The 18,205-nt window shown below is 40.6% G+C and overlaps 1 protein-coding gene across 1 annotated transcript; it reads right to left on the bottom strand.

The window, feature by feature from the left end:
• Positions 1 to 1,270: 1,270 nt before the first annotated feature.
• Positions 1,271 to 13,545, bottom strand: LOC306956877 (uncharacterized protein C5orf34 homolog; the record flags this gene model as incomplete). Its single annotated transcript, XM_079548210.1, has 12 exons — positions 1,271 to 1,455; positions 2,164 to 2,204; positions 3,005 to 3,097; positions 3,859 to 3,947; positions 4,935 to 5,105; positions 5,397 to 5,466; positions 5,671 to 5,762; positions 7,349 to 7,472; positions 8,715 to 8,816; positions 9,769 to 10,412; positions 13,014 to 13,103; positions 13,351 to 13,545. 12 exons carry the CDS (start codon positions 13,543 to 13,545, stop codon positions 1,271 to 1,273), a joined length of 1,896 nt encoding a protein of 631 aa, XP_079404336.1.
• Positions 13,546 to 18,205: the final 4,660 nt, after the last annotated feature.

The raw sequence follows: 18,205 nt of genomic DNA, 5'->3' as shown, positions 1-18,205 counted from the left end.
CCGTTGAAGACAGGAGCTGAGCCGTGCTGTCCCGCAGAAGCAGCTGTGAGCACCCAGCCGCCCGCTAGGGCACAACAGTCCGCTCCTCCGACGCACGCCGGGCTCCCAGGCTGGAGGAGGCCGAAGAGAAAAGCGGACAAAGCGTCAGCACACCTCTTGAATTAAAACCACCACAGAAACAACACAAACAACAGCACTCCGCGCTTCGGCATCGCGCCCCGCGCCTCGCCCTCCGCCACCCAGAGGTACGCATGCAGCCGTCCGGCGGGCAACAGCAGAACAGACGCCAAGAGGAACGCGGCGCGCCCGCCTTCAGTCGCGGTCCGGTCCCGGCGGCGGAACCCGGCCCTCACCCGGCTCCCGTCCGAACGCTACGGTCGCAGCCCCGCCCTCCGCCGCCGCATCCGCGACACCGGGCTGCGGGCCCCCTTCCGCACGGGGCGCAGCGAGCCCCGGCCCCGCGGCGTGCGGCGAGGGAAGGAAGTCCGACGTGCCGCGGAGCCGGCGGCCGGCGCGGCGTGGCTCGTGGCTCCGCGCGCAGCGAGGGACGCCCGGTCCCGGCCGCCTCCGGCACCCACCTGAGCAGCGGCGGGCGCCGCGGCTCGTACCGCCCCCACTCGCCTCCGCCGCGCGAAGAGGCGCGGAGCGAGGAGGCATGCGTGGCCGCGGAGCACGCCGGGAGCGCGGTTCGAGAGCGGCCGCTCCCCGCCTGCAGCTCAAGTTCCGCGGCGGCACGGACGGCGTTGCGTTCTCAATTCCAGCTGAGGATAGTACAGCGCCGCACGACGGAACTACGGTGACCGGCTGATGCTTTATCACTTGGGACGGGTGGCCGCGCACAAAGACGGGCTGAGCACTTTTTGGATACGTATTTTATTAGAAAACAATAAATAGGAACCGTTTGGACAACTTTTTACTCTATTCAATCCTTAACTACTTGGTACAAACTTCTGAACAAAAGCATGCTTTTACTGTGAAAACTGCCCTTCCTCGCCCACCATCATTTGAGCAACTTGAAACAAGTCGGTCCCACAGTGAAGATAGACGACTCCAGTGGTCATTCAGTACACTCCTACAACTAAAACTAGCGCTGCCAGACCAGCCCTGCCGCATTTACTGTGCCCCATCGCTCAGCCCATTCTCACCTATCCACATCATATCACACAGGTCAGGCCATACTGTAATCTGCCACAGCCCGTCCTTCCCCTCACACACCCAGGCCTGTTGGGACAGCTGGGACAGTGCCTGCATAGGCACACAACAAAGGCCTTCACTTTCCAGCACTAGCAAGAAGAGATTCAATATCTTGAATTATTCTAGAGGTATTTTGCAGAGCCTCCAAAACGTATCCTTCGCTGATTTCCTCAGGATCACTCCCACTTTCTGTTCTTTTGACAGACAGATTGCTTGTTGCAGCAGATGTCCCTTCCAGAACATTGCTATTATCCAATAAAACTAGCAGTAGTTAAGAAAAATAGTCTTCCACCAATACTGACAAAAAATGCTTCTCTGTATTTTAACCATCATTCTGCATTAGAGAGGCTCACATTTTATACCACAGTAATTAGACAAAACTAAAAAATTAAAACATCTACAACAATTCTAGAGAAGACCATTATCTAAGGCCTCTGTTTACCTGAGTTGCTTTAAAAATAAAACTTTTGATGTCAGAATGGAGTTTCACAGGATTAACTTTCACGGTAGTAAAGTAAACCACTGCCATAAAGAGAAGTACACAATGGCTTTCAGCAAATTAACCACTGCATGCTTTTTTGGCTGCCTGGGCAATTCTCCGGTAGCTGATAAACAGGATGACACCTCACTGCAGCACACCAAGAGGCAAATGCATCATTGATCCCCCAGGAACAGATTAGCAGATGATTTTATCCAAATGGATGTAATAGCCATTACTGGATTTTTGGTTAACGCTTTTGTTTTTTACTTTCATGTACTGTGTTACTATTTTTGTTTCCAGTGCTGTTGTACAAAAATTGGTCAAGATAAATGAGAAATGCAACTTCAAAAGGTAATTTTAGGAAGCAAGTAAAGCAATAAAAGCAGGCGAGAACAGAACAGAGAGCCTCTGATGCTCTAAAAAGGCAGCTCTGAATATAGAGATGAATTTCGTATGAGTATGAATGTTCATAGCTTTCAAAAGGATACAGTTGAATCTCTGTATTTTTTCAAGCTCAGCATCGGCAGACCTGTCCAAGAAAAGAAAGGTTATTATTTACAATATTATCTAAAAAGCTTCTCAACCATGTTTTTGTACATCAGATCTGAGTAGTTTCTCAGAAATATTGAAAAAATAGAGAATTTCAAGTGGAAAAAAACCAAAAAACCTCACATTTTTTAATTCGTATCAATCATTAATACTAATCATTAATTCCAAAAATCAGGGCTCAGTTCAGTAAACAGCCTCCTTCCTGTATGTATGTACAAACATATATATAGATATACACACTTATTTTATCAGCTACTTTATCTGCTCTAATAAGCATAACAAGTGTTTCAGTTATCACATTTGTAATTACACGAATATTGTTGCATATTATGCCAGTAGTCCTTTGGCCATTAGCATATATTGTAAAGGACAAATATGTTTGCAAAAGATCCAGATGTCTTATAAAAGTTCTATATCTTACTTCGGACAGCTCAGTGTTCTGTTAAAAGAACTGCCCTTCTCAGTCTGGAATCTCATTTTCACTTTGTAAGATATTATTTTGATAACATGATTCTTTCTTTGGCAGAGCAATCACCATTCTGACTTTTAAGTAAGGCAGGAAGAAACACCACGGAACTCTATCTACTTCTGTCTAGAACTCAACTTTCTGTACATTTTAAATATTGAATGAAAAATATGAAACTACACAAAATAAATGGATTTACAGTTTTCATTTCTGGTTCTTAGGAAATGCAGTCTATAAAATTCAGCGTTTGTAGTCTTATTGAGTTTTATTCTTAGTGTTATTTATAGTCATTTATTTAGCATAAAAATGAGTACCAATTTTCTTCAGTTACAGTGTGTGTGGTAAATTCAAGAGTCTCCTTGCTTTCATTCAAGCTGCTGCACCATCCTATTACTGTTCTGATGTACCTGTTAACATGAAATTTGGCAAAAAGTAGTTATTTAGATGAGAAATGCAAACTCTCCTAGTTCAAGCTACATCCCCCCACCATGTAAAAAGTGCAAAGAAATAAATCTGTGTTTGAAAGAAAAAGCCATGACTGAAAAAATCTAGCTTTTTCTCTGATTCTTTGCCTTTTTTTAATTTCCTTTTTTTTTTTCTGCCAAGAATATCCTTAACATTTAAATCTGTGCAGTTATAGAAAATTATAACAAAGCCATCTGATTTGTAATGAACAGTATACAAGCGTTAATTTGTGTGTGGTTATCAGCTTGCTAAAATGCAGTGCAGTAAGGTTCTGATGATTCCCATAATGAGGCTGTGAATAGAGCAAGTGGATTAGAAAAAGGACCATGCGGGTGGAGCTCAGTATCAGTAATAAAGCAAAAACTGGGTAAAGCACTACTCCAGCTCTATATGCCAGCTTCATACAGCACAAAGATTTTTTAATTTTGCTTACCCTCTGATTTAAGTGCCAAGCTGCAGCTCTAGCTTAAGGCTTCCTTTTTTTAAGACATTACACTTCTATAGCAATTATACTGGAATGACCATATACAGTAATCCTGAGTCATACAAGTCTCAAATCTCTGCCAGCTATGCGTTATCTATCATGACATATTTGGGCATGTCTTCCCCCCCATGTACTTCCAGTAACTACCATTTCGTTATATAAAAGGGTTTGCTTAAAACTTTTTAGTATTTCACTTCAAATTGTTTAAATTACTTATACCTTTCATAGATTCCAGGATGCCTTATTTGGATTAGCTGCTGTGCCCCATCAGGAGTAGTTAATTTACACCAGCCTACATCTTCATTTACCTTAGGAAAGAAAATGATTTTGCTGCTGTCTGAGTAAGTAAAGGACAGTAATAGCATTTGCTGTTTTAGTAATAAACTATATGTGAACACTTTAAACATTTGAAGTGTGCTTTTTGAGAAGGATACAACTTCTTACAGTCTGTTATCACAAACATAGGGGAAGGTGGAAGAAAAACCTGCCATGATCTGACACTGTTTTTTGTGCTGTTTTAGAGTTATTTATTTCTAAATGTCTGCAGGAACGTTTCCAGGTCTGTACTGTTTTCTTTTCTTCCTACTTTCATCACAACTGAGTGTAAAGACTTCAGCTCAATCACATCATACAGCTATTACTCTTTTGGCAAGCTGAGTATTTTATTTATTTTGTTTATATCCTCAGGCACTTTAACAGCTTTTTTTGTGGTTAGTCATCTCAGAGAAAAAGAAAAGACATGGAAGCCAAAAGTCTTAGCAGCCAACTTTGAATTTTACTGTGACATAATTTTCTCTGTAGTGCCATTTTATATTTCAGCACTCGGTAGTGCACAAGTCAACATAATCTTTTTACTGCAATACTAAATAAATCTAAAATTTTAAGAAAAAATATTTAGACTCATATCCACAAAGTATTTTTTCACTATCTATTTATGCAATCATAAATAATCTGAAATAACAACAACAAAGGAAAAAAATACCACTCCCTTCTTTCACCAATTTGAGCAACTTCTCAAAAGATAAAGTTTCACTTATTTCTTAGGCGTGAGCCGTGCCCTAAAATATTTTTCCTCCTCAGTATCTGAGTAATGTGCCTACAATACATGGCGGCATCTCCACAGTGTCTGTATCAGCTTGAGAGTAAGCCATAGTAGAAAACTGTGTGGAATTATGACTCTGAAAAGACCCCAGCTTGTATTGCATTCACATCACATCTTTTTTCTTCTTTCTTTTTTTTTTTTCTCATTTGTTTCATAATTACCATTTTTATTATTTCTCTATCCCTTGACTTACCTGAATCTTTGTATAGCAAGAGCTGAAATCCCAGACCATATTCAAGGAGGCACCATCCCAGAAAACAGCATGGACTTTATGGTCTGAATATACAAGAAGTCTTCCTATGCCAGGAATAACCTTCTCATCCAGCAAAACTGGCAGAGTTTCTCGTCCATCTGTCTCAGGTACCTCGAGCCAAACAAAAACATTAAAAATAATGAGGAAGGGTCACTTACATCATTAAAGCTGTTTGTATCTTTCTGAGATTTTCATGTTTTACTAGACAACGTGCATCTCTCTTTGTCAGTTAATTTCTTTCTGCTTCACCAACACAAATCAACACTGCATGCTTCTGTTCCCAAATCTCTTCAGCTTTCTTTGTAGGATCTGATCACCACCATTCCCTCTAGACTAGGTCCTGTACCCCATATAGTCATCTTTGTAACACAGAAAGATTTTTATACATCTTCAGCTACGTACCATTTTCCAGCAGCAGAGATGATAGTTATGAATTAATGATAGTTTAGTCTTGTAGCAGTACTGAAGCATTCTGAGAAAGAAAAAGTCAACGTAAAATATTAAGCCTTTTGTTCTTACTGTAGTATGTCCTCCACATTCTGTAAGTTACAGATGTTTTCTTTGCTACTATGAATCTGTTTAATTACTTAAGTACATAATACATGTAATTTTAATTACTGTCCTCTCAAAGTCAGAGGAATTAATGTATCAAAAATAAACGAGAAAAATAACTTACTTGGTTGCTTCAGTAATAATGGAAGATATAGAGTACTGACTTCCTGGTACATCAGGAGGTAGACTATTTACCCAATACATCTTTTCTTCTCTCTGCATTAAAGAGCAGAAGGAACATTTCTTATTTATAAAGGCACTGTAGCATGGAAAGAGTATTTATAAGCTTGAAAGATAAAAAAAGACTGCAAACCAGCAGGATCCTTTAAGTCTAGTTCTGTAAAAAGACACATCCACAGTTTCCATGCACTCAGTAGGGACTAAGGACTTCTTTTATCAGAGAAGAAGCAGACTATAATTACTATTAATTGCTAAGTAACTAAGTTTTACTACAAGTTAGAGGCTAGCTTCAAATAATTCAACATTAATCCTTAATGTTGCTTTAAAAATACAAATACCCGAGCCTAAAGACAGAAGAAAAAAAAATTAAACATGCGTTTATATTTAATAAACAGAGGAAAAAAATGATAAAGTTAAGAAAGAGAAGTGGAATAAAAGCCATGCTAAAGAAATTTATCACTGAAAACACTGAAAGATTTCTGCTACTATGCTTATAGAAATTTTTTGGTCATACATAACATACTACTCAACACTCTATTTTTTTTTTTTTTCTGTTTCCCTTTCACCTAATCTAAGAATGCCATACCAGTAAGCACGGCTATTACTGGACAGCAGATATTATGTTATGGATCAGAAGAGATTAAAGGATTGTTGCATCTCCTTCTCAATTTTCAAATGTTTTCTGACCCTACTAGAAAGAGGACCACATGCCACCACACGTAGACGGATTTACAGGCATCTTCTTCCGTGAAGGGCCACAGTTCTCTCTTATTTTCAAAGAATTCTCCTTAGTGTGATGCTCAGATTTGGATATTGCTCTTAAAATATATGTATTTTTTCCAAATAAATCTAACTGCAGGATTGTAACATTTCAGGATGGTAGAATGTTAAACCTGTGCCTTCATAAAGATACAGCCTCACCATGCAGACTGCTTCATTTGCCCAAACATCCATTAGAATATCTCAGCTGCTGACTGGATTTAAGTACTACCCGTTTTTCTCCAGCACAGGAATTCCAATATGAAAACAGCAGTTTAGTACATTTCTAAGTATCTTTGCAGCTATGTGCAATAAATTACATCAAGAATTGCGTAAGTACCTCAGAGCACCTACTCTGGAAAACTTAACAACAGATAATCAGGACAAACCATAGAGAGGCAAAATCATTTCTCCAGCATGGAACAGCTGGTCTTTGGCAAGGACTGAACAGAACCAAAAAGTGTATGACTCCAAATAGTACACTACTGCAAGAAAGAACATGCTTAAAATATTTTAATTTTAAAAAGATTAAACTCTAATCAATATTAGGTTAAAAAGCAAACTCACTGATATTAGTGAAAAGTAGATATTATAGAATCTCATTACAATACTTACTTGAGCTTGTGAAATAAATATTACAATGTTAGATATTTTTCTTATTCTGCCTACAACCTATGGAAAATACATTCTGTAACAGAAGGAATAATCTAATTATTTTCATGACAGATTGCTTGATCCATTTATACAGCAATCATCCGAACAACAATGCAGTTTTCACTACAGACTGCATATCCAAACGTCTTAAAGCAAAGATGCTAAATTGAAGGAATTCAGAACATATTTTTGAACGGTTTTATTTCTACCTTTTTTATTCCTTTCTGAATTGTATAATGTACAAAGTAGTTTCCCAAAAAATCTCCTTCTGACTTGAAAAGTGATTCATCGCCAGGATAAATTTCTGTGATGTTTCTTCTGCCATGGACCAATCTAAAAGAGAGAAACTAGGCTTTTAGCAAGTTCTTAAAATACTCCATCAACAGAAGTTATAGGTTAGTAAACTTCAAAAACATTAGAACATTTTTCTATTCTTTCCCAAACAGTAAAGTTGTATTAGACAGGTGATGAGCATTACCAGGCTCTATTTTCATGGGCTGGAGGTTGGTGCAGGATTAGTGTGTTCGAAAAACTAAACAGAGCTTTTTGGATTGAGGTATCTCACAGGAGTTGTTCAGTGTCCATGCCACTGGCCCAAGAATATAGCAATGCTGAAGAGAGAAGGAATGTTCTTTCTGTTGGACATGTTCTAACTAGCGTACGCAGGAAAAAAAACTGTGTGACCAAATGCTTTCCAAACGGCCTGAAATCTTCATTTACATTGCACCTATTTTTTTTTTTTTTTTTTACTAAGATCACCTGTCTTTTTCTTGTGATTATATGATATTCTGGAGCCTTAATACTCATTTAATGATTCAGTTAACAGTGTGGTCATATGCCTGGATTGGAATGGAAGCATTAAAGGGAGATGTAAGACTTACAAGGAAATGAATTAACGTACTGAAAAAGCTGATAAACAACTTTTTTTTGATGAGATCAAAATTGAGGAATTAAAATGAGGGAAAAAAAGGGCATGGGGAGAAAGATCAAAGCTTTGAAGACTTCTAAATTTTGATAGTAACTATAGCATTTTAAAGTTTGTAGAGCAGATTTTAAAAGCTTATTTTACAAAAATTCTTATTTAAAAAACAAACAACAAAATCAAAACCACACGGACAAACTCATTTATAGGAAAATGTAGAACTCAGTAGAATTCAGCTCTCTACAACACAGGAGTTGCACAGTCACCAAAACAACAGTTTGTAAAATGTGAAGATTTCAGCTTTGAGATGAGTGCTGTAATTTGCACAGAAATCAAGCACTGCAATTGCCAGTGAAGCCTGTGGCAGTTACAGCTGTCCATTTAAGCCTCTAAGAAATTAGATCACTTCTTTAGAAGCCACAAACATTATTTCAAACTCTTCGTTTTAGGCACACCTACTTTCAGACCTGGAACTATACTGTACTAGGAAATGCGAAGCAAATTTGAAGCCCAGTGTACAAACAGCAGAAATGAACAGAACCTTACATAAAGACAGCACACCATTTATCACAAAATTGCAAAGGAATGAAGTATGACGTCCTAAAGTTTAATTCCCATACAAGTGAGGATGAGAAGGAGGACTCCCTTCTTACCTATAAAAAACACCCTTGCACCACACAATTTGAATTAGCTGAGGGTATGAAAACTTTTCAGAATCTTGAGTGTTTTGTAGAAAGAAGTCACAGAAACTCCACCTGTAAAAAATACAGTAAAAACTGCAGTAAAATTCAACTTTTTTTTTTTTTTTTTCTGGTAATAATTTCTGTATCCTAAATAGGAACATATTTCTAGATCAAAACAGATATGTGTGCATCTATTCAGAAGAAAATAGGTCACATACTTTAAATGCCTTCTAGTTCCTAGTTATGCATGTTAGCTACTGAATTCAATTTCTTGAGCCTACAATGAAATTTTCAATTATTTTTAGCAGTGCTGACAGAGAATGTATTTCACTGGCTTACTTTAGAAGAATTACCTTCTCAAAAATGAGAAAAAGCAAACAAGCAAAAAACCTTAAACAATATGGTGCTGTTTTCAGTACTCTCATTTTCATTTACAAAGCAGGTCAGAAAATGTATTTTTCCCTCTGGACTAATTACTCTTTAGTCATTACTGAAGGATAAGAATGTTGGTTTGACAGATACCATATTTTGAGAAGTTCCTAAAAAAAACACAGTACAGTGCTGTATTTTTTATTTCTTATAGCTAGAAATCAGTTGTTTTGCTAAAGGTTGAAGTCCATACTTGTAGAATTGGAAACGTATGTATATACGTAATATAGTTAAGACAAACAGTAAAAGTCAGTGTATGGGAACTCTTGGATCACGGCCTGAACCTCAAATTGATCACCTTTGGCAAGCACTGAGTCAGCCAGGGAGCACAGACGAAGGCAGTTCAGCTGTGTGACCGGAAGAGGTGCAGCCTGGCTGCACCTCTCCTGGACCCCATGTAAGGGCTAACTGCCACTGAGGAAGGATCTCTCTCTGGAGATTGTTCCTCTTGGAGACTTCTTCTGTGAGCCCAGGAGATGGAACAGCTTTTCCATTCATTTCTGATTATCCCTTTCCAACATGATAATCTTTCCAGCTATACGCTCTCTAAAAGATCAGCCTAACTTCTCTGTATACTTGTTGATTATACAGTTACCTATGTAAATGTGGTGCTCTGCAGCTGATCGGCAAAGCTGCAGGCAGACGAGATACTGCTTCGTATGTTTTGGGGTCCTGTGAAACATCTGCTCCTGTAGATGTGTGGTTTTTTTCCTCGCATGTCTTTAATGCGTTCTTAACAGTATGTAAGCTGTAGCACATCAATGCCAATGACAGAGGGTATTTCCATTCTTCTGGGCATGAGGAAACTGACCAACGCTGTGTAACCCATGTGTATTCAGAAGAACAATTTGTATAAAACAAAGGAACTCCATCTCTGTCCCTCTGGCTGTTTGATTTGGTTGCTTCTCTGTGTTTATCTCCAGCATGACCGTCTTCATTGTTTTTATTATCAAGTCTTATTTGTTTTGATGACACTTCTGGAACAGAATTTTTTGATTTTCCATACTGATCTTTGGTTTTATAGTTGCTGTTCTTTGGAGAGAAGTGTGAGGATGCTGCAAATGGTTGGCTGACTTTACATAAGAACTCCACAGTAAATTCTTGCTGCAATTCAGGCAGATAAAGGTGGGCATAACCGTCTACTGACGAGATCTTCACACTGCCATTCCTTATGCATCTTGTCAGATCAGCAGTAACAGGGTCGGGCCATCTAACTTCCGAGATATCACTGAAAATAATCTAAGATAAAGGACTGGAATGAGCTGTAAGGTACAGTGACATTACTTGCCAGAAATTACAGTGGAAGAATTATCCAGTCCTTCTGCAAGTTAATGTTTGGCAATAAATTTTACTCTGTATTTATTTGTACATATGAACTCAGAATATCTGTACTTCGTATCATCTTCTGCTGTTTCAACAGGATACTATCTAACAAAAAGCTTGTAATTTAATATCTATTCATGCAAACTATGAAAATTAATGACTGACTGACCAGGTACAACTACCCACTGACAGCAGGTATTTCTATTTCAAAGAAACAGAAATGCTCTTAAGAAAATAAGACATCTTAAGACATGCTTCTTAAGAAATACTGAAGTTACGACACAGTTACTGTTGAGATGTGGATAGGATGTACTTCTGAACAAGTACTTGAAATATAATGAAGGTTCTAGAATCTTTCAATACAGCATTTGAGAAGCCTAAAAAATATTCTCATCTTACTCCAGTGATATCCTAGTGCAGCTTGCTGCCTCAGTTAGTAGTTTTGTACAAAATAAATGTGAAACATTTTCACAGTATATGTCCTTGTGCTATACATGTATATATGTATATTAGATACAATTTAGAAAATACAGTAATTACATTCTGAAAACAGAAAATTCTGTCCAGAGTACTTTTCATATGCAGGCTATCCCCTAAAAGGACCCATTTTCCTTTGTGTTGTCTTTACAACTGATCACTGCACAGAAAACATCCAGCCCGATTTTATTTGTTAAAGTACAGGCTCCTAAACTAAAAAAGAAGCAGAGACTCGCTCAAATAAATTCAGAAAAATACTTCAGCGGAAGAATATTCATGCTCCTAATCATATGTTTTATTCCAATTTAATTAGCTTTGCCTCACTTCACCATCCTGGTTTTGGCTGGGATAGAGCTAACTTTTTTTCCCAGTAGCTGGTGTGGTGTTGTGTTTTGGATTTAGGATAAGAATACAGCTGATCACACCTGAGTGTGTTGCTGTTGAACAGTGCTTATACAGAGCCAACAATGTTTCAGCTTCTCACATTGTCTGGCTAGCGAGGGGTTAGGGGTGTAAAAGGAGCTGGGAGGGAGCCAGAGACAGGGCCCTCTGCTTGGGGGCTGGTGGGCATCAGTCAGCAGGTAGCCATTAACTGCATTATGCACCATTTGCTTTGTGCATTTTTTAATTCCCTGTAACCGTTTTCTTTCCTATCAAGCTGTCTTTATCTCTAATAGTGAGTTTTACCTTTCCCCCTCCCTCATCCTCATTCTGGAGAGCAGCCAGTAAATGGCTGCATGGTGCTGAGCTGCCAGCAGGGTTAAGCCTCAATACTCAAATCATGTCAGGAGCATACATCAGCCCAGCACTGGAAAAGTACAGAATCCATTAAACATGAAACATGGCAACATGAGCGTACTAGCAAGGTGACAAAGTACACTGAAGGTATTTTGGATGCTAATGATGAAAACTGGTTGAAAAGAACTGCAAAAGGATCTGCCCTCAGAAAATCAGGAAACTGCTCAATAAGGCTGCAGGAAAAAATTCTTTGGAGCTAAGTGTAATGTAGTATAAATGAGAAAGAAATCCTAATTTTACATACAAAACCATGGCCTAACTGAGCTATACTGTTTTGAATTTAAGCACAAGTGAAGTAAAACAAAGTAACTGTGGATGCAGCCTAGTGAAAATAGTACTGTCCATAAAAGCCACAGGCCTTTAGCCAGCTACTTCATGCTCACTCTCACAAGACCTCAGCTGGCCGATGTAGGTAACTCCTTGTTATGAGATTTTGCTGTGAGTATGTGGCAGCTGGTAAATGCTATCTCTTATTATTCTGTACAGCCCAAGTGTGGGAAACAGCAAAGGCCTTGAAGACATGCACTGGTTGAACAGTACATGTTCAATACAGAACAGTAACTGATGATAAATCAGTGGTCTCATTCTGAGGAAGGGCTATCTCACGAACTACAAAAATACTACTCTTGCCTGAAGAAAAACAGCAGAAACTAAACCAAAAGAAAAAAAGCACAGCAACAAATAAGGCAGATGTGGCTCTGGGAAGCTATCCTCTGCATCCTGAAGCAGGAGTAATTAGAAACTCAGTGGAAAGTCACCCATCTTCTACGAGAAGCTGAGCCTGGGGAAGGTGGGAGGTCACCCATTGCTGCACACCATGGAGCATCAGTATGAGCACAGCGCATCTGGAAGGAGAGGTAAGGACTGACAGGGAATTGTGATAGGATGGTACAGCTCACAGCCCTTCAGAAAATGGTATTTCAGTGGATTTAACCTGGGCAATTTTTCATGAAAGGAAAGTTAACAATATGTAAGATAGTTCATGAAATATTTGGGGTTTTAGAGCAATTAAAATCTGTGCTGTTCAGCTATAAAAGATATGCAGGACTATGGGCAAAGGATCAACTAAAATTTACATCTGTAACTTAAAACGTCTGTATTGCAACCAAGTCAGCAAGGCAAGGCGCAGCCTGCACTGACGCAGTGGACGCCCGCACCCACAGGGGCGTACGGAGCCGCGCCGGCGCCGCTCGTCGCAGCTGGGGAAGGTCCGTGTGCAGGCGTCATATGCGCAGAACTTACTCTTTTTCTTTCTGGAGATATAATACGAGAGGGTAAATACGGCCGAGAAGAAAACGTGTTCCGGAAGTCGAGAGCTCGCAGAATTTGCTCCTAGTTAAACAAGGAAACAAAAATAAAACCGTAGCATCACACGCTTTCCTAGGCAGCCAAAGCCGTTCAGCGGGGCGCGGGCGCGGGAGCAGAGTTCGAAGCGGCGCTCGCAGGGCCGGCAGGGTTCGCACCGCAGGAACGTGGGCTCCTCGGCAGGCACTCGCTGCCTCGGCCTCGCCGCCGGCGGACTTCTTTTTTTACCCGCCCAGCCCTCCCCGAGGTCCGCAGGCCCCCGGCCGCCACGTACCCTGTAGGCGCTGAGGACGAAGGCGACCCGCTGGCGGGTGCTCTCCGCCGGCTGCAGGGGGTGGGCGGCGGCAGGCAGCGCCTCTTCGTACAGGTACTCGGAGCCGCAGGGGGACAGCAGCAGGCGGGCCCCGTCCGCGTAGTGCACCTCCACGGAGTCGTCCTCGTACAGCACCATCAGCCGTTCCGCGGCCATGGCCCAGGAGGCGAGCGGCGAGGCGGGTCGCCGAGCAGGGCCCTGCCTGCCCCCCCCCGGCGCGTCCTGCGGCATGGCGGGCTGCTGCCACGGCGGCTCCGGTGTGCGGAGTGAAAAGGTCCTTGTGACTTTTGTTTGTATTTTCTCACGATTTGATGGTGCGCCGCGTCTGCTGCAGTCTCCCTGCTCGTGTCTGCACTCAGGCTGCGCAGGACAGACATCACTAAGTAATGATTCCTTCATACTTGAGTGAGAAGTGCTCAGGAGTGGCGTGAATGAAAACAGCTCCTGAAAAGGAAGTTACTGCCGTGTAAAGCAGTGGCTTCTGGTTAAAATACAGAAATAAAAATGGATGCCCAGCCTACGTGGGAGTACAGGAGAGTCATGGGCCTGTTGGAGTGCATGCAGAGGGGGGTCACAACAATATCCAAGGCATGGAACAGCTCCCCTGTAAGGATGGGCTGAGAGCTGGAGCTGTTCAGACTGGAGAAAAGGCTGTGAGGTGACCTGAGAGTGGCCTTTCAGTATCTAAGGAGGAGCTATGGGAAAGAAGGGGACAGACTGTTGGTCTGTTATTAACTGGAGATGTCCCGGCGGACTGGTGACTGGCAAATGTGACGTCCATCTCCACAAAGGGCCATAAAGGCAATCCTGGTAGCTGCAGACCTATCAGTTTCACGTTGGTGGCCGGGAAGGTTATGGAATGGATAATCTTGAAAGCCATCGTGGACCAATTAAAGGTCAACCAGGGGATCAGACCCAGTCAGCATGGGTTTACAAATGGTAGATCTTGTCTGACAAACCTGATTGCGTTTTATGTACTTAGTGGATGAAGGTAAGGCTGTCAGTGTGGTCTACCTGGACTTCAGTAAAGCCTTTGACACTGTCCCCCACAGTATCCTCATGGAGAAGCTGGTTGCCCATAGTTTGGATGGGCGTACCCTCTGCTGGGTGAAACACTGGCTGGATGGCCAGGCCCAAAGAGCTGTGGTCAATGGAGTTAAATCCAGCTGGCGGCCGGTTATGAGCGGCATCCTCCAGGTGCTCGGTACTGGGGCCACTTCTATTTAACATCTTTGTTAATGATCTTGATGAGGGCATTGAGTGCACCCTCAGTAAATTTGCAGACAACACCAAGTTGGGAGGCAGTGTTGGTCTGCCTGAGGGTGGAAAGGCACTACAGAGGGACTTGGATAGACTGGATCGATGGGCCACGGTTAACTGTATGAGTTTCAGTAGGGCCAAGTTTTGGTCCTGCAATTTGGTCACAACAACCCCAGGCTTGGGGAGGAGTGGCTGGAAAGGTGCCTGATGGAAAAGGACCTTGGTGTACTGATGGACAGTCGGCTGAATATGAGCCAGCAGTGTGCCCACGTGGCCAAGAAGGCCAATGGCATCCTGGCTTGTATCAGGAGTGGTGTGGTGAGCAGGACTAGGGAACTAGTAGGACTACTCAGCAGTACTTCAGGTGAGGCCTCACCTCGAGTACTGTGTTCAGTTTGGGGCACCTCAGTACAGAAGGGACACTGAAGTGCTGGAGCAGGTCCAAAGAAGAGCAACAAGGCTTGTGAAGGGCTTGGAAAATATGGCCTACGAGGAGAGACTGAAGGAACTGGGGCTGTTCAGTGTGGGGATAAGGAGGCTGAGGGGAGACCTTATTGCTCTCTTCTAATACCTGAAAGGAGCTTACAGCAAGAGCGAGGTTGGTCTCTTCTCACTGGTGACAGGTGACAGGATGAGGGGAAATGGCCTCAAGTTGCACCAGGGTAAGTTTAGGTTGGATATCAGGAAACACTTCTTTACAGAAAGGGTTGTTAAGCACTGGAATGGGCTCCGAGGGAGGTGGTTGAATCACCATCCCTGGATGTGTTTAAAAGCCATTTGGATGTGGTGCTCAAGATATGATTTAGCAGAGGGTTGTTAGTTAGGGTAATATGGTGAGGTCATGGCTGGAATCAATCTTTAAAGTCTTTTCCAACATGAGTGATTCTATGATTCTATGACAGGACAAGGGGAATAGTTTCAAACTAAACGTGGGAAGATAGCTGATTTAAAGCAAACAAGTGTAAAACTTGATAGAACTGGATTATAGTTCAGAAATGCATATTCTAGTTTTGGTTAGTCTTTATTCAGGTTTTATCTGTTAAAAATACAAATAATGGTACATCTCTTATATTTTAAAATATTGGAGAATTTATGCTGGCGTAGTTTTTTGCTGGCAACTACAGTGCTAGGGTCACAACTCAAAACTTGGTAGCTGTGGAAGTGCATCAAGCAGACTGAAGTAGGTAGACATGGCATCAGCAATTCAGGAAGTACAAATATGCAGTATCATTCTTGATTTTTGGCTGGAACATCATTTTTGAATATCTATATCAACTGGTAGGATCTATGACTGAGATTATTTGAACTATAATTGTGTCAAAGAGAAGCAAAGTTGCAAATTTGAGTTATTACTAATTCAGTAAGTGAGTTCTGTGTAGGAAGGAGAGAAAGGCAGAACATGATGATATAGAAATACCAGTCCCAAGAGAAATAAAAATAACTAACAATGCAGAACAAGTGACAGTGAAGCTCAGTGCCACAATGGATGTCACTTGAAAATAATCCTAACTGTGCATAATCATAGGCACCTGTCCTACATGATCCAGACTTCTTTCTATAGCACTACAATTACTCTTAAAAGCAAAATTCAAAAGCTTAGTGATATTTTCCCAATTAAAGAAAAGTAGACCAATAGCAAAAGTTCTTAGCAGAAAGAAATTGCTGAGAAAGTTTCTGAATATGAAACTTATTCACAGCAGATGGCATGCAAAGCAACGTGTCCTGCAGCCCTGCGTTAAATGACTTTAAGCAATGTGAGATCTAGTACTAAACGCTTCCACTCAATCACAAAAATCACTCTTTGCCAAGAGTGTCAAATATTGTGCATACTTTCTGTGGCGTGAAGTTAATCAGTTGGTCACAAGAACAATTCAGATTCCATGAACATTTCTTGTTGGAACTGTACGTAAAAAGTTGGCTTTGCTTCTCTCTTCAAGTTTCCATGCTACCATTAACTTCGTTGGCTTAGCACTGTGCCACAAAGAAAGCATCTCTTTAAAGAATTGTTCACCTGCAAGTTGATGTTTAGAAGCTTATAGATAAAAAGCACTTTTACACAGTACACTACTAATTTGTAAACGTTGAAGCATAGGTGAAATCATCCTTAAACATCTGGAGGCTCACCTCTATGATACATAGAAGAGCTACTGGCTGTTAAAAACTGGTCAGATAAGCAGCAAATGGTGACTGTTGCAAAGCAAAGCCCGCTTCCTTCTTCTGCACCCTTACATCTCATTCCATTGTCAGTAATTTGTATTAGACTCCTGTGAGATTTAGGATAAGCAGGAAAGACTGTTGTATTCTTATGGTAAACACAATATTGTCTTCCTTACTGAGTAAAGGAGACTTAAAGCCAGTTTTTCCTTATTGTAGTAAAGCTGTTCTAAAGCTCTCACAAACCTTGTGTACGTAGAATCTCCACTACCTTGAATGAAAGTCCCAATATTCAGCTCTCATTATTTTTCCTGGAAAAACAGAAAAAGCCTATTTTGTAAGTATTGATCTGGATTGCCTAAAATATACAGTTCCTAATTCACATTTTTGTACAAGATGACTTAGGGTATTTTCTTAATTACATGTGAGACACGTACATCAGCTTGTACAGATAGTGTATGTATCCTGGTTTTCATAAAAACATGCTGCTCAAGAGGTGCACATTTAAACACGTAAGGCAGAGTCCCCTGAAGAAACTCTTAATTTACTGTAATGAATTTTGCAAATCCTTCTTCCTTTGTCATGCTACTGAGAATTTCCATTTTCAGAAATATGTTTTCCACAAGAAATCTGCTTGTAAAGTCGTAAGAAGACTGACCTACATGTGAATTGAAATTTTTAAAGAAAATTACGCACAATCTAATGTCAGAGAATGCACGTGTTAAGTATCTTCATCTGAAAATAATTTAATTTACACGTTTCTGCTTCTTGGGTTTTCATCTAGAGACTCTGAAATGTTAATACAGATCTGCTGAACGCTACTATCCTTCTATAAATTTTGCATCCTCTCTGCAGCTGCTACTTTAAAGAAAAAAAGGACTTTTGCAGGTAGGAGAAATACAGAAGAATCAAAAAATTTTTTTCTTTTTATAAGCAAAAAGGCAAAACAGTGAAAATATAACAAAGGAAACAAAGCTACTTAAATTTTATTTTCCAAAACTCCAACCTAAATGAATGTTCAATAAACACCCAGAAAACAGTGCTCACTGTATTAGCAGACGCACAAGTCATTTAACCAAACGTATTACAGTGAAATATTAACAGAATTATTTACATGCATATTTACAACAACATGTTCTTTACAGTAGCTACTGTTTAGGATTTTTTTTTTTTTTTTTTTTTTTTTGTGTGTGTATTTGTGTAGTAAGGGATTCTACTTAGTCTAACCAGAAACAGATAACAAGAAACAGTACAACTGAGTTTGGCAACAACAGCAACAATGGAATTTATAGACTAACATGATTATATTGAGTCAAAAAAGAGCAGTCAGTTTCAGAACGTTAACATTTATGAAATACATGAACATACTCAAACTACAAAATTAAGACAACTTATATAAAAT

This window comes from Tetrao urogallus (genome assembly GCF_951394365.1).
Source record: "Tetrao urogallus genome assembly, chromosome: Z".
Classification (NCBI taxonomy): Eukaryota; Metazoa; Chordata; class Aves; order Galliformes; family Phasianidae; genus Tetrao; species Tetrao urogallus.
The sequence above is the reverse complement of the archived record's forward strand: the minus strand, read 5'-3'. Positions and strand labels throughout refer to the sequence as shown.